Source organism: Neovison vison, chromosome X (genome assembly GCF_020171115.1).
Source record: "Neovison vison isolate M4711 chromosome X, ASM_NN_V1, whole genome shotgun sequence".
Taxonomy (NCBI): domain Eukaryota; kingdom Metazoa; phylum Chordata; class Mammalia; order Carnivora; family Mustelidae; genus Neogale; species Neogale vison.
In genome coordinates, this window is record NC_058105.1 from 104,393,941 (window position 1) to 104,419,108 (window position 25,168).

Sequence of the window (25,168 nt, forward strand, 5' to 3'; positions counted from 1 at the left end):
ATAAAAAATGGGAAACAATCCATGACAAACTTTTTTTTTCTATCAAGCATATAAATCATAATGAGCTGTAGTGGAAAATGTGTGTTGAGACACGTGTTTTTATAAGTGCTGGTAGACAAGTGTGAGTGTTCTTATTGCAAAGAAATTAAGCAATGTGTATCAAAATCATTAGTGTTCTTATTGTGTACTTTTCTTCCTCATTCTAAGGAAATTAGAAGATACGTAAGCCAAAATGCATTAAAAATGTATTTCTGTAGAGTTACTTATTATAATGAAAAAAGAGACCAAACCAAATGTCTAGTAAGAAAAGAATGGGGAAATATGGTATACCTACATATAGGTTATTACTCAGATCATAAAAATCAATTTTTAAAGAATAGTTAATGACCTAATGAAATACAGTAGAATATTAAATTTGGAAAATCAGTACACAATATTTATAGAGTTTGATGGCAATTAAATATATAAATCTTAATTAGAAAGGATAAATACATTTTCCCTCCTTTTCTTGGCTGAATATTCCTGAAAGAAAAATATATGCAAGTAATTAATTTGAGACAGGTTTGAAGTGAGGTTGAGGATACTTGCTTCTACAATTTCATTCTAGGTTTGAGGTGCTTTTTGTCTGTTTGCTTGCTATTACTCTCTCTTGTTCTTCAAGCTTTTGTTTGTTAGGTTTTGGATTTTTTCTCTCCCTGTTATGGTCAATTTCTAGATGAAGGCTGAGAAAATCTTTTACCCATCTGTCTAGGTTTTATAAATGTAATCTGATTTTAGCAAAGTTTCAGTTAACTAAAATGAGTGAAAAATAATGTTAGGAATAAGGTTGCTCTTAAGTATTTGGGACACTGCAAGATGATGTAGCCAAATACTAAAGGAGACAAAGATTTGTGAAGGGAGGGAGGGAGGGAGGAAGGAAGGATGGCTGGAAGGAAGAAAAGGAGGGAAGGAGGGAGGAAAGGAGGGAAGGTGAAGGAAGGAGAGAAAAGAAAAAGGGAAAATGATGAGGTAGGCTGACACACACACCCTTGAAACCTAGACACAGTATTTGAACCATCTTAGAACTTTTTTTTTTTAAGATTTTATTTATTTTGACAGAGAGAGATCACAAGTAAGCAAAATGGCAGGCAGGGGAAGCTGAGCAGAGAGCCCGGTAAGGAGCTCTATCCCAGGACCCCAAGATCATGACCTGAGCCAAAGGCAGAGGCTTAACCCCCTGAGCCACCCAGGCGCCCCCATCTTAGAACTTTTAAACAAATAAAGGATGTCTATAATGGAATTTTTCCTCTAAGAATTGCTTCTCAGTCCAGAGTCTGTGGAAAAATGGTTCTATTCCACATTCTAAAACAAGCTGTCAGGAACTGACACCAGTCACTTTCCCGTGTAGTTTACTAAGGACAACAGTACTGTTTACTCCCAGTGATTTCAACCTCCTCTGTACTCCATGTCCCAGTCCATGTCAGAGGACCCGATGGGATGGGATAGTTTTGTAGGGAGTACAGTTTGTCTCATGAGGTTCAGCTTCCTCCCTTCTCCCCTTTCATTCCTGTAAAGTCAAAGGTAGGGGCTTCAGGATCATCAGTGAAAACAAGAATGTGGACTGCAAGAAGGGAGAGCCATGTTCCCTTTCAGCTGAGTATTTGTTGAAATGAATAACTCCTTCACAGGCCCCTGTAGCTTTTGGAGGGGCCAGAAGAATACTCTAGGCATTCCTTTGGCTTTCCACATCAAAGAAGGGAAAGTGGAGGAGGAGGAGGAGCTGCAATTTACCCATACATTTAAAAAAAAAAAATCAATGAATAGCTGTGAAATGGACTTTTTCTTTAATTTATCAATTTAAATAAGCAAGAGGGAGAATTACTAATCATTAATGTGAAAATGAAGAAAGAATGGACTCAAAAGATGCCAAATACGAAGAGTAAATGATTAGTGCAAGTTAGTTTACCATATTTTATCCACCGATTTATTGCTGAGGACTCTGAAATCTTTATTTCCAGCTCTTTAAGTTCCAAATCTCTTATTTTTTCTACTAGTAATTTCCCCTAAATATCTGATGCAATTCACTGTACTCTCTGCTGGAGTAAATACTGTCTCCTCAGCTAGATAAGTGGAAGCTCTCATAGACCAGATGTAATGGTCAGGAAAAGTGCACAGACCCAGATGACCCAGGACCGAATGTTGGATTGACTACTTAATAGCTGTATGACCTTGGGTAAAATACTAAGCTGGATTTTCTTTCAACTGCAAATAAGGAAAGATGAGTACCATCTCATACTAGTAATGTGGGGTCTTGATACTTGATTCGGTGGCTACCACATACTCAGCAATCACTAGCCACTAATACCAGTCTGTCTCCTTTTATCCACAGGTCCTGTTGAATTTCCTCCTACATTTTTCATGTATTCTACCTTACCCTTTTCTTCTCTTAGGTCTTGATGACTTGAACCTTCATTACTTTATGCCTGTCCTTTTATGAGAGTCTCATACTTGATTCCTCAGTCTCTTGCCATACCACCTGTGCCCACATCCACTTTCCACAGGATAGCCAGAGGGGGCTTTGGATGAAATCTTGCCCTTCTCAAAACCTTTAAGTTGTTCATCACCTACATATTAAAACAAAACGTTATAAGTACTTCATACCCCAGCAGCTAGCCACCTCATCAGCTTTATTTCTTGACCCTTCCTGTATAAATCTTGAACACTTTGCTAATCTGTAATGTCAACGTTAGGCATTGATGTCCACGTGCTTACTTTTCACGTACAAGAGGGCCCAAAATATTTGTCATTGGCAAAAACTCATGCAATCAAACATTAATTCCCATGGAAAGTAATGCCAAATCTTTATTGACTCTATTAATGGAAAATAAGCTCAAGCATCAGGCAGATAATGCCAATAATAATATCCATTCATAATTATAAGCTAAAGATAACAGTAAACTGTCATTATATTATGAATTTTTTAAAAAAAATCCTGGACTGACTAGCAACTTCGTAGCAGTCAAAGAACCTAAATCACTATATCAGCACTGGGAAACTGTGCTACTGAACTAAATTTCATCTGTTCTAACCTGCACGTTTTATCACATTAAAATCACTGAAACCAGAGTGGGTTTTACAATCTCTCCTGGCCAGGTCACATGTGGTTTGGAAGAAAATCTGAGAAATAGCAGTGGGGCCCTCTTAAAAAATCATCCGCTGATAGGGTATGGGTAAAGACAGAGGTCAGTTACTCTGAAGGGAAAAGTGATACAGGAGAGGCAAGTCCTAAATACAAGAAAGTCTTAGGACAAGCTCATCAATTTATCACTTATATTTTACTTCTCATGTGTATGCAAGAGGAATATATGACAAAAATATAAAAGAATCTAAAAGAACATCGTCTTAATCGAAGAAAGCCTTTAAACAATAAACATCATTGTTTCATCAGCACCACGCCTTTTCTGATTCCCGCCTGGCAGAATTGAGGATGGTTTTATATGACCTGCAATTGAAGGTGTCTTCAGTTTGGTGAAATATTGTCATACACATTTTCAAGTAAATTAAACCATGTTTCAGAATCAGTATTACAAAAAATAGGAAAGATTCTTTTTTTAAGTTTTTATTTAAATTCTAATTAGTTAATATACAGTGTAATATTAGTGTCAGGTGTACAATATAGTGATTCAACACTTCCATACGTCACCAGGTACTCATCTTGACAGGTGTACTTTTTAGTCCCCATCACCTATCGGTATTACAAAGAATAGGAAGGATTCTTTTAAAATAGGAATGCATGTAAAATGGAAAATGATGACGGCAGAATTCATTCATTAATGCAAAAGTTACTGATTTAGCATCTGTTTTTTGTGCCAGGCGTTGTTCCAGGAGCAAGGGCCACGACAAAAAATAAAAATCTTTGCTGTCAGGAAGCTTCATTTCATGTGTGTGAGATAGACATTATATAAAATAACCAAATTATATCTTAGTTACATTTAAGAACTAGAAAGATAAAAACAGGGAGAAAGAATAGAAATTTGGGAGGAAAAGTGTAATTTTTGGTAGGGTCATCAGGGAAGACCTGCGGAAGATGAAGGGGACAGCCATATTTGATTTGAGGGAAAGACATTGTCTGCAGAAACACACAGCAAGTACAGAGATTCAGAAGTGGGGACCCATGTAGTATATTTGGGGATCACAGCAACGAAGCCAGAGTGCCTCAAAAAAGATAAGAGAAATACAGAGTAGGTAGAAGTGAGGTCAAAGAAGTAAGGAGATTGGGCATCGGCAGATATCATAGATCAGTGGTGGTCAATAGAAAAATAAGGTAAGCCACATATGTAATTGAAATTTGTGTCATCACATCTTTTTTTTTTAAGTAGGAACAGATTAAAGGAATACATTCCACTTAACCTAATATATTAAAAATATTACTTCAACCTGTACATCACATAGAAAGTATTAATGGAAAAAGGAAGTGTTAATGAGATGTTTCCCATTCTCTTTTAAAATAGTTTATTATTTTACAGCAGTTTGTAGGTTCTCAACAAACTTGAGTAAAAAATACAAAGCATATTTTTTAAACTAAGTCTCTGAAATCTGGTGTATGTTGTACACTTAAAGCACATCTAATTTCCCCCTTAGCATTTCAGGTTCTCAGTAGGGAACCTGAAGGTATCTACCATATCTACCATAGATCTAGACCCTCATAGAACACTGTAATGACTTTGGCTTTGCTGTGGATACATTTGGAAGCAATAGAAAAGTTTTGACTGCAACAGTGATGTAATATGACTTGGGTTTCCATAGGATCCCAGAATATGACTTGAGTTATCATAGGGTCTGCCTTGTTGAGAATAGACAGAAAAGAAAATGTCTCCTCACATGCCCAAGAACAGATTTTGGACAAACTCTAATCAAAGAGCGAAACTGAAAATATAGACAAGGATAAATTCAATAAGTGGATCCGGTTTGGGGAAAGAATGTAATAGTAGTTCTCTCAACACTCTGTCTTTGAACAGGCTATAAATGAGACAGGCCATGTCTTTTTCTTACACATGGGGATCACTTGTTTCCTCTCATGGGCTGAGATCATCAAGGCAAGTCACACAATGTATCTGTCTTGAATCCTAATGCCCAGTAGCCTTGCTGGAAGTTAGTAAGTCCTTAATAAATATTTGTTAAATTGAAAACAAAAAAACAGCTAAATGTCCCCCAAATGGAAACAATCCAAATGGCCACCAGTAGAGATACATATTTAAACAGTTCAGTACTCTGCAGCCAGGAGATGAAACAAATTAAGCTATATACCACATGGTTGATTATTATAAAGATTATGTTGAATGAAAGAGACATGACACAGAAGAGTACATAGCATATCATTCCATATACTTAGTGTTCAATATAGCCAACAAAATCGAATTTGACAGGATACTGGTTATACTTGGAGGTAGTTGCTGCAAGGGACAAGAGGGGCCTCTGGGTTTCTGATAACATTCTATTTTTCTGGTCATTTGTGCACATTCTAAAAATATCTTGAGCTATACAGCAGTCAGGTGTACTTTCATGTATATGTATTTATATGTATATATGGGAAATTACACTTATGTATATGTATGTGTGTGCATATGTGTGTGTGTATTAATTAAAAGCTTACATCCAGGAGACCTATCTCTCTCAAAAAACAACAAAACATTATAAACTACCTGAGGTGCAGACCATTTTCAACTGTGTTATGATTCAATATGTAAGAATAAATTTATGGCTAATTGAAAAACATACAGTATATATGTTTTTATAATTGAAAACTTCCACTAGTACAACATATGTGCTGTATTTTAACTCAGTTTTCCTCAAAAAAGACTGTGAATCATAATTTGGAAAACATTTTAACATGTAAAAACTTAGTGTTCTTTTTATTCCCTTGTTTTTACTTTTACCCTACAATTTCCCAGAAAGCATTTTAGAGCAGGCAACCTCACATTATATACTTGTTCTAGTGCAGTGGCTCTCATCCTGGGGAAGTTTTGCTCCCAAGGGGATATTTGGTGGTGCCTTCAGACATTTTTGCTTGTCACAGTTGGGGGGAAAATGCTACTGGCATCTAATGGGGAAAAGCCAGGGATACTGCTAAGCTTCCTCCAAGGCAAAGGACAGCCCCTCACAACTAAAAATTACCCAACCCAAAATGTTAGTAGCACTGAGGTGGAAAAACACTGCTCTCATTTAAAAACATTATGTTGGAATTTTTTAAAATTATAAGTTCTTTCTTTATCAGTTTTAACCTCTTACATTTAAGAGGTTCTAGAAATACTGAGGTTTCTTTGTTCAAAGTAAATGAATTTTCATTAAAAGTTGTATATTGTTAACATCTTTTAAATTGCTTATTTTCTTGAAAGTGTTACCACAATTTTTTGTTTGTTTTCTGAGTTTTCTTTTAAAAAATAAGAAAGAAAAGTTTGAGAAATATGTTGTTTATAACAGTTATATTCTTATTTCTCCAGGCTAGAAGAACAAAAGAATATCTTGTCAGAATTTCAAAGAGATGTAAATGAATTTGTTTTATGGTTGGAAGAAGCGGATAGCATTGCTAGTATTCCACTTGAACCTGGAAATGAGCAGCAGCTAAAAGAAAATCTTGAACAAGTCAAGGTAATTTTGTTTTTTTGTTTCTTTTTTTTTTTTTTTTAACCCAGGGTCTACTTGTATAAAGAGTATATGAATTGGGGAGGGTATGTGCTATTGTGAGTGCTGTGAAGTGGGTAAACCTGGCGATTCATAGACCTGTACCCCTGGGGCTAATAATACATTATATGTTTATAAAAAAATTAAAATAAAATAAAAGAGTATATGAATCTACTTTAAGGTATTTAATCATTGATTTCCTGCCCATCAGGTTATTGATAGCTCCTCACTAGATTTCCTCAAAACTTTATATTGTTTCAACCCAGTGTTTCCCAAAAAGTATATTTTTTGTAAAAAGTGTGTGTGTGTGTGTGTGTGTGCACGTGTGACTGTATTTTAAAAACTAATTTGAAATTGATCTCAGACGTATTAGAGAATTTTATAACTCCAAATCATTTAAAAAACTGGAGGGAATTTTTAGAAATGAATCCCATTTCTTAGGAAGGATCTTAATTGCCAAATCAATCGTACTATTTCAGCTCTAAGTAGAGGTGTCTGATTTGCCTAAAAGTGTTTGTCTAGGTGTGGTTGGAGATGTGTGGTGTCGAATCACATTCTATACTGGTTGAGTAGACATCGAGACTATTCAAGAGGCTTTTTATGCCTTCCTACTGTGATGTCTGCTTATTACTGATTACCTCACCTGGCTGACTGACATGCTCTAATTGCGTAGTTGGATTAACTTTCCTGGTTTCAGTTTTAGGAAAGAGACTTATTTGGATCTGTTTTACTATAATTCTTGAAGTGAAGGTGAAAAGAAAAAGGAAATTAACATTTAATCGTCTTCTGTTATGTGCTAAGTATTAGGTGTACTTACATCTGCTATTTATTTAATCTTCATATAAAACTCTCAAAATGGTTGCTGTTATCCTCATTTTACAAGGTCATATAATCAAAGGAAATGGAATTGCTCCTTTATCAGTGATTCAGTTGGTTTGTACATGCAAATTAGACTCCATTGTCAACCACTTATTTCTGTGAGACAAAAAATAAGACAAGAACAGAGGCTAGAGTATAAAAATAAAATTAATGCTTAGTTCAGTAAACAAATATTGAGCACCTACTCTCTGTCAGATATGGCAAAACAAAAACAAAAACTACCAAGTTTTGGATCTTTGGTTCGTTTGAAGATGGGTATATCATAGAAAAATGAACTCAGTGTGTTCTTGAAAATCAATCTTTCCAAAATGTACTGAGTGTTATATATAGCAATGTAATTGATACCTCATATATTAGATATACTTATTGCTATTTACTTATTAATAAATGTGCATTGATTTTCATTTTTCCTTAAACAATCTAGATCAGCACTGTCCAACAGAAATTTCTGTGATGACGGTAATGTTCTCTATTGTCTATTGCAGTAGTCACAAGCTGTAGGTGCCTTTTGAGTACTTTAAAAGTAGTGTGACCAAAGAACTGACTTTTTTATGTTATTGAAATTTAATTAATTTCAATTTAAGTAGCCTCATGTGGCTAGTGACACTATATTGGACACTGTAGCTCTAGATGACACGAATAAATAAAGGACAGTTATTAACAACCATGGTGGTTTGTAGGTCTTGGGAAAGGGCATTTATAATCGAAGACTGAATGAATAAAAGAAATTCAGGGGTGTGGGAGACTCAAAAATAATGGATCTTGAATGAAATTGCCCAAGTTGGAATCACAGCTCCGTTGCTTGCAACTTTTGTGTTCTTGTGTTCTTGGAGCTAAACTTTTGTTTAGCCTCTCTGTCAGGATTTAATCTCTCTGTCTCAGCTTCCTTCTGAAGAAGAAGATAATAGGATCTACCTCATAGAATTATATTATCTCAATTAATTTTTATATAATATGTGATGAGGTTAACCCAGCACCTGGTACCTGGTATGGTCTCAATGGTAGTTAGCGCTCAGTATGATAATGCAGTTTCTTACTCTGTAGTAACTTACAGCATGGATGCTTACTACCTAAGAAGGTGATGAATTTACCCAGATTACTCTGTTTCTGACAGAGATGTGTTTTCAGACTCTTAACAATGCTTGGGGTGTTATTTTGGAGCTCATGATACCATGTGATACTTTCTTCCTTAGAAAGAATTTCGGAGAGATAAGATATTCTGGTCCTTTCTATGATAGGTTTATCTCCCTGGGAGTGGGTGCTCCAGTCCATCAATTCTGCACTCTGTAGGAAGTGGTTGGTATTTGAGGCAGCAGTCGGCCTTCAGTCAAGTTGCTTCATTTTGATAGACTAATTAATAGAGACAAAGACAAGATAGTTGGAATTGTGCTGTAATTCATTATAAATGTTGTTGCATTTGTCTATTTCAGTTACTGGTGGAAGAGTTGCCCCTGCGCCAGGGAATTCTAAAACAATTAAATGAAACCGGAGGAATAGTGCTTGTAAGTGCTCCCATAAATCCAGAAGAGCAAGATAAACTCGAAAATAAGCTCAAGCAGACAAATCTTCAGTGGATAAAGGTTAGACGTTAGCCATCTCTGCTGTCATATGTGTTATATGTTGCCAGTGTTTGTATTTGTTTTGTTTCATGGGTGTTTTATTGCTGGGGTTGGGGGAGGGGAACAGGTATGTGGACTGGTGTGTATTTTAACCTGACCATTTGATTTGGCTCCATGATTTGCTATGGATGGAAAGAATGCTGGTGGATGGCAATACATTAATGACCAACAGCCAAAATATAAACCATTGTTACTTTGCATGAGTTATGCTAAAAACTTAGACTGCAAAACAGATGAAGGAATTCAGCATTCAGGTGTGTAATGACAGTATTTAACCAAGTTGGAAGCAGTCCACTTCAACAAGTATTATAAATCAAAATTTCTTATCCTTACTCATAGTATAGACTCAATCAGTGATTGATGTGAAAGGTGTTTTGTATTTGTTTGTTCATTTGTTCACTTAGTTACTTAGTCACCTAACTTGTGAGTCTTTGTCTTTCTACCTTGGGCACTTCATAAATGTATTAATTTTAAATATCAAATTAATACATACTTATTCTTTAAAACCAGTGGCATATATGAATTTATCATGAAAATAACATCAGTCCAGCAAAAGGCAATTCTTTTCCCACTGTGCTCCTGTGGTAACTTTGTCATAAATCTCATGAACATACATATAAATCTGCTCCTGCATTCTCTAGTCTCTTCCTTTTGACTGTGTCTGTCCTTCAAGTGTTACCACACTAGCTTAATAAGAATCATTTTTAATAGCTTTACTGAGACATAATTTATATACCATACAGTGTACCCATTTAAAAGTGTATAATTCAATGATTTGGGTGTATTTACTTTTGTTTCTATTGTGGTAAAAAGGATATAACATAAAATTTATCATTTTCATGATTTCTAAGTGTACAATTCAGTGTCATATATTACATTCACAATAGGCAACCATGACCATCACCTACGTGTGAAACATTTTCATCCCTCCAGACAGAAATTCTGTAATCATCAAGGGGTAACTCCATATCCTGCTACCCACCCACACAATCTCTAATCTACTCTTCCTCTATGAATTTGCCTGTTCTAGAAGTTTGTAAAAGTAGACTGATAGTCTATCTGTCCCTTTGTGTGTAAATTATTCACTTAGCATAATGTTTTCAAGGTTCATCCACATTCTAGCAGGCATCAGAAAGCCATTCCTTTTTTTTAACTGAGTAACATTCCATTGTATGCATATATGCAATTGTTTTTGTCTAAGTTTTGGGGATCTGCTAATCTAAACCCTCCAACTTTGTTGTTCTTAGTCCAGATGTCTTTGCTAGTTTTGGTTCATTGCTTTAGCAAATACATTTTAGAACCGACTTGTCAATTTTCACTGAAGTCTGACAGGGTAGTGTTTGAAATTGTGTTGAATTTGTTGATCATTTAACATCTTTACACTAGAGAGTCCCGTACTCTGTGAAAATGATATATCCCTTCATTTATTCTGGTTTTCTTGAATGCTTTTACCACCATATTTTGCAGTGTTCAGTCCAAAGGACCTGCACATATTTTATTAGATTTCATCCCTGATATTTGACATTTTGATCCTATTTAAGATATGGAATTCATTTTGAATTTTATTTTCTCTTTGTTGTCGGTATATAAAAATATAATAGATTTTTGTGTATTACGCAGATATTCGTTGTCCTTGCTAAATTCACTTATTAATATTAATAGTTTTCAGAATCTTTTGCATTTTTTATGTGCACAGTTTTGTCATCAAAAAGAGAGGTAGTTTCTCTCTTTTCAGTGCTTTGAATTTTATTTTATTTTTTTGCATAGGCTAGAACTTCCAATACAATGTTTAATAGAAGGGACAATAATGAGAAACCTTGGTTCATTTCCTGTCTCAGGTAGAAAGCTTTCAATAATTTATCATTAAATATTATGTTTGTCATAGGACATTTTATAGCTTCTTTTAATCAAATTAAGGAATTTCTCCTTATTCCAGTTCATGTTTTTATGATGAACAGTTATTGAATATATTCAAATGGTTTTTCTGTATTTATTGAGCCTATGATTTTTCTCCTTTGTGTGAATGCAGTAAACTACAGCCACTGGTTCTGAATGTGAAACTACTCTGGGATTCCTGAAAGAAATCATACTGGTCATGAAGTCTTGTACTTCTTACAGATTGCTGGATTCATTTTCTAATATGTTGTTTAGGATTTCTATATTGTTGTTCATGACAGAAAGTCATCTGTAATTTTTTTTATAGTATCTTTCTCAAGTGTTGATAGCAATGTTAGACTAGTCATAAAAAGAAGTTGAAAAGTACTCTCTTTTTTTTCTGGAAGAAATTGTTGCAGATTGGTATTATTTCTTTCCAAGATGTTTCAGAGAATTCAATTGTAAATCTATCTGGTGATGAAGTTATTTTTTTGTGGGAAAGTTTTTGATGATTGATTCAATTTCTTTAATAGATACAGGGGATGGTGAGATTTTTCATTTCTTTGAGTATAAGCTTTTGTAAGTTGTGTCTGTCAAAGAATTTGTCTATTTCCCTGTCATTTTCTCTTTTGGGGTTGTAGACTTAATTCATAGAGCCAGTGGCCTTCTGTATATTTATGTATAAGAATAAGAAATAGACTGTGGGTGCATCTTGTTGGCTGGGATATTTTGGTCTGTGTGCTAAGGCAGGGAGTTGACCCTCTTGCTAGAAGATATCTTCAAATTCTGTACTGCAGTGGGCTTTATTCTGAGATGCCCACAATGACTGCTGAGATTTGTTCCAGATACCAACTTTAATTTCTTTAGATAAGAACCGCACACTTCTTATTTGTCTTGATTCATATTTATTTTTGCTTATAAGTAAATGTTAAGGGAACACCATTCATTGTAGTAGTTTTGAGCTAGGGCCAAAGTTCCATCTACAAACTTTACGTACCCAAATTTTAACCTACTTCCTAGCCCCAGCCATCATGGTATTCTTCCTCTAGTCCCCAGATTATGCCAAGGTCAGATACCCCTACACCTAAGACTACTTCTCCCGTACTTTATATGTATTCATGCAGCTCTACTCATATGGGTTTGGACCGTCCAAAAATGTTTTAAAACCTCATATCCACTTAATACCATAGTTCTACCCCCTTACTGAGCATATTTAATACCTGTTAATTTTGTTCCATCCAGAATATAAAGCAAACTATAATCCTTTAAACCAGGGACAAGTCCATGCAAAAAAGATATTGCTGAACTATAATTTTCATGTCATAAAAAGTGCCTTATTTTAAAAATGTCACAGTTACTTCCTGACAAAAATTTCTGTATGTAGGTGATGGGAAAGAATAGTAGAGATTTCATGTCAGGGGCTTATGTCCTATGTGGTGGCATGGGAAGATCTGAACTCACCTTCTGCCATGGACACAGTGAATATACAACTACATATAAAATAGTTTCCTCTAAAAAACACCTGAAAACTAGCTGAAGAGTTCCACCTCAACAAAGGATAAAAGTGCCACATCAGGACAGGTAAGAGATTCAGAGACACTGTCTAGCATGGTAGCCGACAATTAGGATGGACTTCACAGAACAGGAACTTCTACCTGAGGAGAAAGAGGTTCATTCAAGCACTTTAACCCATGGGACCTACACTGGAGAGATGAGCCACCAAAACATCTAGCTTTGAAAAACAATGGATCTTACATCCAGGAGCTACCCAAAGGACTGTAGGGAACTGAGATACTATTCTTAAAGGGCTCATACACAGCCTCACTTGCCCCAAGACTCAGCATAGTGGCAACAGTTTGAAAAATGTTTAGACTATGAAGGAGACCCATTTGCTAATCAAGAATCACCTAGAGGGGCATGGACTGGCTTGGAATCTCTCCTAGATGGAAGTGCTGGTGGGTGCCACTTTGGCACTCTCCCTTTCTAGCACAGGCAGGCTTGAGTTCCCAACAACTTTGACTACCCTGCTAAAGCCAGAAGGGTACCCTGCTACCCTACCAAAGCCACGGGCAACACATGGTTCCTGCACTCTCCCACTGCCTTGCCAAATCCAGCAGGTGTGCCTCATCCCTCTGCTTTTATACTACCTTGCTAAAGTCAGCAGATATACACCGGCCACACAGGTAATGCTCCTTGATTGCCTAACGTTGGTGGCCAGGAAGGGTTACATTCCTGAGTCCCTTGGGATTGTAACAATCAGTGAGATTGGTTTTTTCATCAGGCTGTCATCCCCAGGGCACAGTACAGACAGCAGACAGAAATATACCTTAGTCTTTCTTCAGGAAAGATTATTTTCCTAGAGATTCAGCCTGAGGGACAGGCTCCAGGTTTGCCACAGGTGTAGAGGCTACAGATTGGCTTTTAGGGAAGGTAGGTCAGGGAACACCATCTGTATCCTTTCTCACAATCTCACTGTGCCTCACCAGTACATCTCAGAAATGACTTGATATACTTATCTGGTGCTTTTTATTTTTTGACAGTTACCCAGGGGACACTTCTGGATCTCCTGATCTGGATTACATCAGGGTTCATGATTGTGGCCCCTTAGGACAGTATATATTTGCATACTTTAAAAGCTGCATCCTGAAAGTCTGGCTCCCAGTCAGCCTAAAACTAAGAGCTGACTGAGATTCCTTTCTTGGGAACAGTAACAGGTCTTGGCACATTCTTAATGACTGCAAACAATCAAGAATAAATCAGGCTGCTTAGACTATTGTAGAGATTCAAGAAACAATCAAGAGCTAGAACAATGTCGAATGAAAAGAGTCATCTCCTACATAAGGTCATCCCTTCAAGACTGAGAGGGGTAGACATTTCTCTTAATACAAAAAATAAATAAATAAATAAAAAGTCGTGTAACATGAGGAAATAGAAGAATATGTTCCAAAGGAAAGAACAAGATAAAAACCTCAGGGGAAAAAATGAATTGGAATTAAGTAATTTACCTGTTAAAGAGTTTAAAGGAGTGGTGATAAATTTCCTCATCAAACTTGGAAGGATAGATGAATGTAGTGAGAGCTTCCACATAGAGATATAAGGAAGTACCAAACAGAAGTCACAGAGCTGAAGAATACAAAAACAGAACTGAAAAACACACTAGAGGCATTCAACAGAAGATAAGACAAAACAGAAGAAAAAATGAGTGATCTAGTATACAGTGCAGTGGAACTCACCCAAGCACAGTGGCATATAGGAAAAAAATCTTAAGAAGTTAATGTAACTTAAGAAACCTTGGAACAGTATCAAGTAGAATAACATTCACATTACAGAGGTCCATAAAAAGAGAGGGAGAAAGGGGCAGAAAAATTATTTTAAGAAATAATGGTAGAAAACTAACCTAACCTGAAGGAGGATATAAACATCCAGATCCAGGAATCCCAGAGAGTTACAAATAAAATGACTTAAAAATACTCACAATAAGACACATTATAATTAAAATGTCAAAAGTAAATATAAAGACAGAATCTTAAAAAGAAAAAAAAATGTGTTATGTACAAGGCAACTCCCCTAAGAATCTCAGCAAATTTTCAGCAGAAAGTTTGCAGACCAAAAAAAAAAAAAAAAAAAGGGAGGGGGCATATTCAAAATGCTGAGAGGAAAAAACTTCCAACCAAGAATACCTTACCTGGCAATGTCATCATGAGAATTGAAGGAGAAATAAAGAGCTTTCCAGATAAGCAGAAACTAAAGGAGTTCATCACCATTAAACTGGCCTTATAAGAAAAGACTTCTTTAACATGAAAAGAAAGGGCACCAATTAGTAACAAGAAATCATGAAAGTATAAATCTCACTGGTAAATGTAAATATATAGGAAAGGTACTAGAATAATGACTTATAAAGCTAGCATGAGACAAAGAAAGACAAGTATTGCATGATTTCACTTGTAAGTGTAATCTGAAAACACTAACAAAACAAAACCCCTGGGAAGAAAACAAGGAGGAGAGATGTCTCCAAATATTCCATATCTCAGTACATCTTGGTATCACAAAAATTGTAATTGTAGGAAATGTGAAGAGAACTATTTTAAACTATGAAACAGGGGCACCTGGGTGGCTCATTCGGTTAAACATCTGCCTTCAGGTCAGGTCATGATCTCATGTTCCTGGAATAAAGCCCTGCATCAGGCTCCCTCCCCTGCAGAGTCTGCTTTTTCTTCTCCCTCTCCCGTTCCCTCCCACTTATGATCTCTCTCTCTCAAATAAATAAATAAAATATTTATAGCAAATCTATGAAACCTATAATAGCAACTTTATATGACATAGGTCAAGGTTTTATCTGTTTTACAGCAGAATATAAAGTCAAAAATTCTTTTAAGATTTTTATTTATTTATTCAACAGAGAGAGACACAGTGAGGGAACACGAGCAGGATGGGTGGGAGAGGGAGAAGCAGGCTTCCTGCAGAGCAGGGAGCCCAAGCGGGACTCAATCCCAGAACTCTGGTATCATGACCTGAGCTGAAGGTAGCCATTTAATGACTAAGCTACCCAGGTGCCCCTAAAGTAAAAAATTTTTTTATGATACAAAATTAAAGCTATGACAATGAGTACCATCTTGAATTATATTACTATATCATAATATATTATTATGAATAATAAGAATGAAAATTAATAATGAAAGAATAAAATGAATAAGATAAAAATTATTTCAGTGTCTGTTCTAAGTCCCTATGTCTAAATTAAGAATAGAAAACAGTGCCAAATTTAAGTCAGTACACAAGTCAGAAGATTTTAAAAAGTAAAGAAAGATGGTCATGATGATCACGAGACAGTCTTAATCATGATTAAACCTCAAATTTTCAATCTAGAGAGAAGAAATAATGGGGACCCCTTCCTTTTATTCTCTAGCCCCCCTCCTCTACCCAAAGACTATAATGAGTGGTATAATTGTAACTAGTAAGTCATGGTTGCTGGAATACAAATATGCCAGTTCCTTAACGTGCAGCTTCTCCAAAAGTGTCATGTCACAATCCCGAGTGGCAAGTATCTTTCTCCCCACTAACTCTAATATGCTATATCCTGCATATTAACCAATTTAGCAATTGCTTTGGGACCTTTGTGTTTCATTAGTGAATAAAGAAAACCACGTGTGGAAGTAAAATAGTTATTCCTTTACAGGAGTGATGGACACTGTAATCAGTTCATTGCAAAACTGTGTTAACATGTCTTGACCTCGATAGCTTCTCTTTATACCAGAGATGGGAAATGCTCTAAAGGTTTAAGTTTAAGGCTTCAACCTTTAAGACTTTAAGGTTTACTTGGTTTAAGTTTATGGCTACCTCTAGATATGGATCATGAAATGAAATCCTTGTTTTTACCTAAAACATATCTTGATCTTTACAGTCATTAATAATAATACTTTCAGGGGTGCCTGGGTGGTTCGGTGGGTTAAAGCCTCTGCCTTCGGCTCAGGGCATGGTCCCAGGGTCCTGGAATCAAGTCCCGCATCGGGCTCTCTGCTCAGCGGGGAGCCTGTTTTCCTCCTCTCTCTGCCTGCCTCTCTGACTACTTGTGATCTGTCAAATAAATAAATAAAAATCTTTTAAAAAATAATAACAATAATACTTTTAGAGGCACCTGGGTGGCTCAGTGGGTTAAATAATAATACTTTTAAGTTCCACAAAAATAGGAATGTTTTTAAAGCTAACCTCTGTGTGTTTTTCTCTCTGAGTGTCTCACTCTATAATCTTCGTATGAAGACATCTTCGTATGAAGATGTCTGACTCGATGTTGTTTCAAATATTTATCATTCTTCATATCTCTTTATATGTTTTCTGAACTGCTGTGTGCTGGGGGGGTGGAGTCCCCCTTCCTACCTGTTCCCATCCCTATCACTCTTACTTTTTCCCTGTGAAGTGTGTTTTTTCATATGAATTGGTATCTCTCTGTGTCTATCATAAATCTACTTATCTGTGTATATAGATATCATTTTTGTTCTGCCCAGGTTAGTGTATGTGAGTCATTATTTTCTGTTCTGTCTTCTGACTCTTTACCTTCTAATCCTTTTTATCTTCTTTCGTTGTCACTTTGTGTCTGCTTTCTTTATTCATCATTGTTCTTTTTACTCATTATGTGCAGATATTTTTTCAACTACCCATTATTTAGAATCAAAATATGTCTTATCAGTATTTATTTTTGAATCCTATTGTGTTCTTCCTATACTTTATTTAAAGGCGAAATAACGGAATTTTTGTTTTGTAGACTCATAGGATAATTCAGATAAAAGGGTCCAAATGAAGCTAAATTAATCTCACATCTTCTAGATTAAAACACTGAATCCTAGAAAGGGTATGTAACTTATTTGAGAACATATTGTTCTCTATTTAAATATAAAAGTTTCATATCCAGAATCCAGAATAGTTTTTTAAAACATTTTAGTGAAGCTCAAGTGATTTTTCTGTAATTAAAATGCTAGAAACAAGAAAAAAAAGGTTTCTCATTTTTCTCCATTGTTCCTTTAAAAGTAAAAACTGGAATTTCCTTTGACATATGAGAGTTTTTGCTTTGCTTTTTGCCATTTTTTGAAAACTAGGTGTTATGTTTTCAAATTATTTTCTACCATCTTCTTTATCCTGGAACATTTGTGACTAGGTAATATAGGAAAATATATTTGTGTTGTTTCAGAATACTATGTTTGGTATAAAGTAATTTTACAGGTAGTATATATTATATATTCCTATTATTCATAATAACCTATTTTCATTTTGTTGAATAAATTTAAATTTTTACATCCTATTTTGACACTTGCGTGTAAACAATAAGTTACTATTTTAATTTGTTAATGCCTAGATACTATAAACCAGTACATACAGAAACTAAAACATTCTATAAACACAAATGAGAAATTTTGCCAAAAAATTTCAGTTAAGTCCCTTTTAATTAAAAAACCTGATCTACTTTGCCTAGAAAAAAATTTAAGTTTAAAAATATATGTAGGGACACCTGGGTGGTTCAGTCAGTTAAGCATTGACTCTTGATTTGCACTGGGCTCCACACCAGTGTGGAGCCTACTTAAGATTCTCTCTCTCTCTCTCTCTCTCTCTTTCTTCTCTGTGTGTGTGTCTCTCTCTCTAAAATATATATATGTATATATGTAAAAAGCTTTTTTTTAAATTTTATTCATCCATTTGACAGGGGAGAGGAACATGAGAGGAGGGAGGGTCAGAGGGAGAATCAGACTCCCGCCTGAGCAGGGAGCCCAATGCAGAACTCAATCCTGGGACTCCAGGATATGACCTGAGCTGAAGGCAGTTACCCAACCAACTGAGCCACCCAGGCGCCCCTGTAGAAAAGCTTCAATAGTGGAATAATGTGATGTTGATCACAGGGCTACAGAGGTTATTTTTAAAAAATAAACAGTATGAAAGTAAAAATAGAGTGAAACTGGCAGGCCATCTTCTGCAATATACAAATGACTATATTACAATTTCCAGAGATGGAGTTCATTTTATATTTACCTCTAATCATGTTACTTCTAACTTTTCATCAGAGGAGTAAACAGTTTAGATTTGTTCTTTACATTTGTGCCAAGTAAATAAATGTTTCATCTTTTTCCAAGTATGTTTGCTATATAGTGCTAGTTATTATTAGTCATTACTACAGATATGGATAGTAAAAAAGAGATAAATCAAGCTAAAGCTTGTCTTTTCCCTCCTTGCTCAAAAATGGACATTTGTTCCAAATGATTAATTTCATATCAAAGACCATGATTAATAGATTGTTCTAGTTGTTACCAATCAATCCTGCCTTTAATGTGAATTATATTTTTTAACCAAAGAAACATATCTTTACAAAAAATATAAGAAACTGGTGTTTGCCTAATTACTATTATGTTATGACATATAGCTTGTGATTTCTTAGAAATCCATCATCTTGGAAGTTTCCTTTATGTAGTTAATAAATACATCAAAACATTTATTTATTAAATCCTTTATTCACAAAATATCTAATGGGTGACCACTATGTGCCACATGCTGTTCTACTCATATCATAATTAATCCCCACCCTTCCTTTATTTAAAGGACATTCAGAGTCACATAGGGCTTGACATTCCATTGATTTATATCTCTTCTAATTTAGAGTTGCTAAGTAGTTTGAGGCTGAGAATTAAAGGAGGGATGTGAATAGTTGTTTAAAGTTTTTAATATATGCATTCTTAACTTTGCCTTCCTGTAATTTCACCCTAAGATAGGAGTTCTTACTAGGTTATGTGTCCTGAATGCATCTCAGTTTGCTCTGAGAGGTCCTAATTTTGCCTGTTATCCCATTATGATTTTTAACAGCTCCCTCTTTCAGTCTCATGAGTGATCTACTTTATAATATTAAATGTATGTGCATGTATGGATATATAGTCAGCCCAGTTGTGAGAACAAAACATCAGGCCCTCGGTGGTGGGCTTGGCCCAGGTCTTAGTTACTATAACTGTTTCCACTGCTGATGTTCTTCACAGCAGCAGCATCCTCTTCTTTTGACATGTTAGTGAAGTTGAGAACTTGGTCTATCCAAGAAACCCAACTGTTACTGTTACAACATGAATTGCTCCTTAATGGAAATACATTCATAATACATGTTTTTTAACTTTCCAAACTACCAAAATTTCAGGGATTTCCAGGAATGTCAATCAGACATTTTACAAACAAGTGGAAAGTGAACAGGAGTTATGCGGGTGACATTTATCATGTTGATTAGTAGTGGGCTTTATGGACTATGGATTCTACCCATTACTAGCAATGTAATCTTTTATTTGTCCTGTCCATATGTCAGCTATAACATCTGCAAAATTCAGGTTATACTAGAACATAGTTGTGAAAATTTAATGAAGGAGTGCATTGGAAATGCTTAACACAGTATCTGGTACATTGTAATTGGTGAAAAATATTAACTTTAACATAAAATCAGAGACAATGTTAAAAACACAAAGACCGATCACAAAGTTCTGACTGAATCACCTTCGTTCTTTTATTGTAGTAAGAGCTCTTAATATGAGATCTACCCTCTTAATAAATTTTTAAGAGTGTAATACAGTATTGTTAACTATAAGCATTATACCATATAGGAGATCTCAAGAAGTTATTTTTTTATCTTGTGTGGCTGAGACTCTTTCCCCATTGTGGAGCTCCCATTTCCCTCTCCTCATTGCATTGGTAACCACCATTCTATTCTGTATTTCTATGAATTTGACTATTTTACATACCTCCAGTAAGTGGAATCATGTAGTATTTGACCTGGATTTTTTCAGTTAGCATAATGTCCCCCAGGAAGTTCCATCTTCTTAGATATGTCCAGATTTTTTTCTCTTTTGAGGCTGAATAATATTCACCCTCTTAATAAAACACCTATAAACATGGCTCTTGGAGAGAAAGCTGCAAAACTTCCACAATTACAAATTCAAGAGCTGAAAGAGAGAAGAGTTAGAGTCACCAAAGTCATCAAATGGCCCTCCTGGAAAGCAGAGAGGTTTTTAATCAGCACCCTCCCATTTCACAGATCTCATTATTTGCAGTATGTATAACCAGCTAGTATTTTAGATAAAATTATTGGAAAATGATGGATTTTTCTCTTAACATTGGTTATGAAGTCTTCATAGTCAACCATTCTTTTCAAACACCAACATTTTCATGTTTTGAGTTTGAGCATAATTTAAGGTGGCCTATTTAACCCTGGGCACCTTTGGGATCAATCAACTTTCCTGACTTTAACCCAGAAATCCAGACAGAGCATAAGTGAACCTCCACAGTGCTTCCCCACACCCTTCTTCTACCTCCATTCTTGATGTTGGTTTCCTCCATTTTGGTGGAGTGATGAGAAACCATTTGTAGAAAGTTTCATTAGAGTCATGGAATGTTCTATTAGGGAAACTCAGTGTAATATAAGATAATTTATTTCAGTGCAATGCTATTTTAAAAAATATAAACAAACAAAATTCAGCATGCATTGTAAAGCACTGATACTGGTGCAATAACTCATTTCCATATTAAAACTATTTTTGGTTGTATACATACTGATAGGGTGCAGTGAGTATGAAAATATGTCATTTCAATATGCTGTGGACCAGACTTTATTATAAGGGTAAACTAATTTCAGATTAAAAACAGATGTGACTATTCTTAGCAAACTTTCTTTCCTGTTCACAATGAATTTAAAATGAAGAAAAGTACAATGTGGATAAAAAGAGAAAAATTTCATAACTCTGACCTTCAGAGTAACATTTTTGAAGTAAGTCCTTTATTAGCACAAAGATGTTTGCCCTACAGCAATGAATTTTAGAAAGAAGAAATGATATAATAAAAAGAGAGTCTGCTAATATAAAAACTTGTTCCTTTTGTTTCTGTAGTTCTTTTGCTTTGTAACGACTAGCTTATATAGAGTTAATGCTGATACTTTTAGAGGGATTGCCTTTCTTTCTAAAAATACTGTAATCTTGAAATGGCATTAAATGGAGGCTTTTATATACCATCTCCTTAAACTGACATTGAATAACAAGTAAAGATTAAAGCAGTGTTTAAGAGCACAGATTGTAAATTCTAACCCAGTTTCATTTATTACTTAGTGTGCAAAGCCAATAAGTAATGCAAAAATAAAATAAAATAACAGTGCTGTTTGTATAAAAGATCAGAGTCATACCAAAAAGGAACTTTTCTTTCAAGTCTTTACACTTATACTGCAAGATGTGTGAGTGTATGTATGTACCTAAAATAGTTTAATACTAAATCCTGGCTACTATATGCATGTCAGCTGACCCCTACTGCTTCAAACTCTAGGAAAGGGGCACTGGACATTGGGTTGGTTGACGTATTACATTTTTGTCATAGACCACCTGCCAGGGCTTATAACCGATCCGTAATGTGTTTCTTACCTTTTATTGTGTAGAAAATGGATTGATAGATTAGGGCTGGAGCCAGCGAACCATGGAACCCTAGGTTTGCAGGAAAGAGTTTATCACCCTTTGATGTTATTTCTGTCTCGTGTCAGCTGAGAAGGATGAGCTAGATTAACCGAGGGTAAGCCGGATGCCAAAGTCAGCATTCCCCTCATTTATCCCCCTTATAGTTCAGGACAAGGCCACTGTATGGGTTATGAAAGACTGATAAGGACCTCACAGACAAACTTTGTTTTGCTGCCTTTTGATTTATTTACTGATATTAGAACTAATTATGAGAATTGAAGAGACAATTTCATTGTTTGTTGTTGGAGAAAATCAGTCTGTTTTGCTCGAGAAGTAAAAGTGTTTGAACTGAATGGCACAGTTATAATTTGTGAACATTTTCAGTTATCACCGGGAAAAGTACAGTCCATCTTTGGCATGGTTGGCCAAGTGTGGAGGAAAAGAGATGGGCCAGGAATTGGGCCAGAAACCAAAGTCATCAGAAGGATATTTTGAGAAAACTCCATTTGTCCTGATAGTTGCAATCTATGGGCAACCTGTGACTGATGATTATACCTTAAACACTGTCTAAAAATAAATTTCTTATGAAGGTGACACATTCTGCCTATTCATGATGTGGGTGACATCAACAATTTTGAATAGGACAATAATGTTCAAACTTCCTTAAATATTTACAAAGAATAAAAAATCTGCAACTCAATCACAATTTAAGCGACTCTCATGAAGATAGCTTTTATTGCTGCTTTCACTGTGGTTATAAATCCTGACCAATACTGTTATCTCTTTAAAGCTACTTTATTGTTTTGTTCATATCAGCGATATGTATCTTTCTGCTACAGTCAATGATGGTGCTGGTGAAGGGAGAGAGAATTAGTTTTGAGGTTCTATATGGGTGCTCATTCATTACCAACAAATAAAAGGAAACAGGAAATTAATAGAAAAGATAGTTTATGGTTAAGGTTTTATAGTGTTTTATAGTGTTTCAGCACAGATGAAAACAATTGTTCAGCACTAAAATAATTAAGATGTTGATATTAACATGTTATATTGTTTATACTGAAGCTGGGATGTAATTGGATTAAATAATCTCTTCTCCTTTGAACAATCAGTTTTCCTAAAACGTGGTATACCTTTGCAACTTCTAGCTTACTTCCTTCATATGTGGCTATTTTTGAATGGACCCTCAAATTCTGTAATGGGCTATGCAGTGACTCTCTCTGCTCCATCTTCCCACCCTCCACACTTCATCTTAGTCCTGAAAAGATCACTAAACTTTGCAGTTAATAACAGTCCCAATGCAGTTTCACCCCTCCCTAGCTCCTAACCATAGGCTATTAATTTAAATCGTGGTGGTTGTTGTTGTTTTACTCCTTTTCCCCATTTTTACAACAGTGATGCACTATGAGGCTTGTTTGCTCATCTCCCTGGGTTCAATGAGGAGCTAAGGACACAGTATGTACTATAATACTTCGTTATGAAGAATTATCATACTATATGCTGGCTAACTGAACATAATAAAATAAATACATAGAAGTTTGATAACAACAACAACAAAACGTTGTGTTTTCTGTTATAAGTAGGTATCCTAAAATTCTCATACTGATGGTAAGGAAGAAAGGGTCTATGTGCCATCACAAAGCGCAGCGTTTCTCCAACTTTAACATACATGTGAATCACTTAGGGATGTTGTTAGAATGCTGCTTCTGATTCGATGGGTCTTTTAGAAGATCTGAGATTCTGTTTTCCCATCAGGCATCCAGGCGATGCTGGTACCCTAGAACTTGACCCACACCTTAAGTAATAAGAGTGTAAAGAACGGCTGTCTGGAATCTGTGTGTGACTTGGGCCCAAGAGTCCCAAATGTTGGAATATTCTAGCATTGTACTCTGATATACTAATGAGGCTTTTTCTAAAAATTGTTGTCTTTTGGTATGTGGGAAGCACATCTGTCTAAACCCAGGTGATATGTATTCAACTCTAAAGGAAAACATGAGCATATCCAACTTACTTATATCTTTGAAACATAGACCTTTTGGTGATTCATAACCCACATAGGTACTTCTCATATACTATGATCTCAGATCCATTCCATCCAGTTCCTTCCCCTCCTATGTTGTATATTGCATGAAGCTGACCTCTGGTCACCTTATTCCCCAGGCTTTCTGGCCACCAGCTTCTGGATAGATTTAGCCATTGGGAGGCATTTGCAGAAGACTACAGGGTAGGGTTAGGGGAGAAGTCAAAGTATTTCTTCCCTTCCGTCACTGCTGTGGACAGTGACTGATAGCAGAGTATATAGCCAATAAATACTAGCTGTTGTTAAGTTTTTCTTTCTTTATCTTTAGATAAAGATCTAAAATCCCTTCTTCAGTGGTTATCTTCATTATTTTAGTATGAATTTTTATACACATGCCTTTGCAAAGCATTGAGCCTGCCTTCAGTTACATAATCAAAATCGGCTTTTTTTTTTTTTTAATTTAAGACACTGGTATTATTGAAAATGTGGGACTCTTTTATTATTTAAAAATACTAAGGCTTTCTCCCATTTCTGGCCTTTCCCAAAATACCAGTGATTGAGTCCTCAAATTCATTGACTTAAAATGATAACATTTATAATTGCACATAGTCCTTGGGTCAGTTGGGTTGTTCTACTGGTATATATGAAGCCAAGAAGAGCTTACTAGCACCTACTAATGGACTTGTAGTCAGTTAGTGGGCTGGTAGGCTGGGGGCTGGCTCATCTAGGATGAGCTCAGCAGGGATGATTCACCTATACTCCATATGATCTCTCATCCTCCAGCAAGCTAGCCTGGACTTACTCCCATGCATAAAATAGGATTCTAATAGAGAGAGCAGATGTGAACAGGTTCTCTTAAGGCCAAGGCTCGGATCTGAGTCACTGTCATTTCTAACACATTCTGCTAGCCAAGCAAGTCACAAAGCCCATCCAGATTTAAGCTTTAGGGAAATAGGCTGCACCTTTTGAGGACAAGAACTTTAAAAAGGTCATATTGCAAAGAGATGTGCATATAGGGAGGTCATCAGTGCAGCCGGTCTACTATAGTCTAGAAATCTGTTGGGTTTCTTACTTATCTCAAAAGTAAAATAGTCAGAATACATTCTTATATATTCAGACTTCTAATCAAGTAATCCTGACTCTTAGATAATATAAGTTCAAAATCAACAATCTGA

At 35.7% G+C, this 25,168-nt stretch overlaps 1 protein-coding gene across 7 annotated transcripts in view; it reads left to right on the plus strand.

Annotated features, from left to right (window-relative positions):
- The window catches only part of DMD (dystrophin), a 1,990,807-nt gene that overhangs the window by 1,193,685 nt on the left and 771,954 nt on the right, over positions 1-25,168 (plus strand). For all 7 annotated transcript variants that reach the window (XM_044235639.1, XM_044235638.1, XM_044235634.1 and 4 more), the window contains 2 exons: positions 6,480-6,627; positions 8,970-9,119. In XM_044235639.1, coding sequence (XP_044091574.1) covers positions 6,480-6,627; positions 8,970-9,119 — 298 coding nt within the window. The remainder of the gene's footprint in view (positions 1-6,479; positions 6,628-8,969; positions 9,120-25,168) is intronic.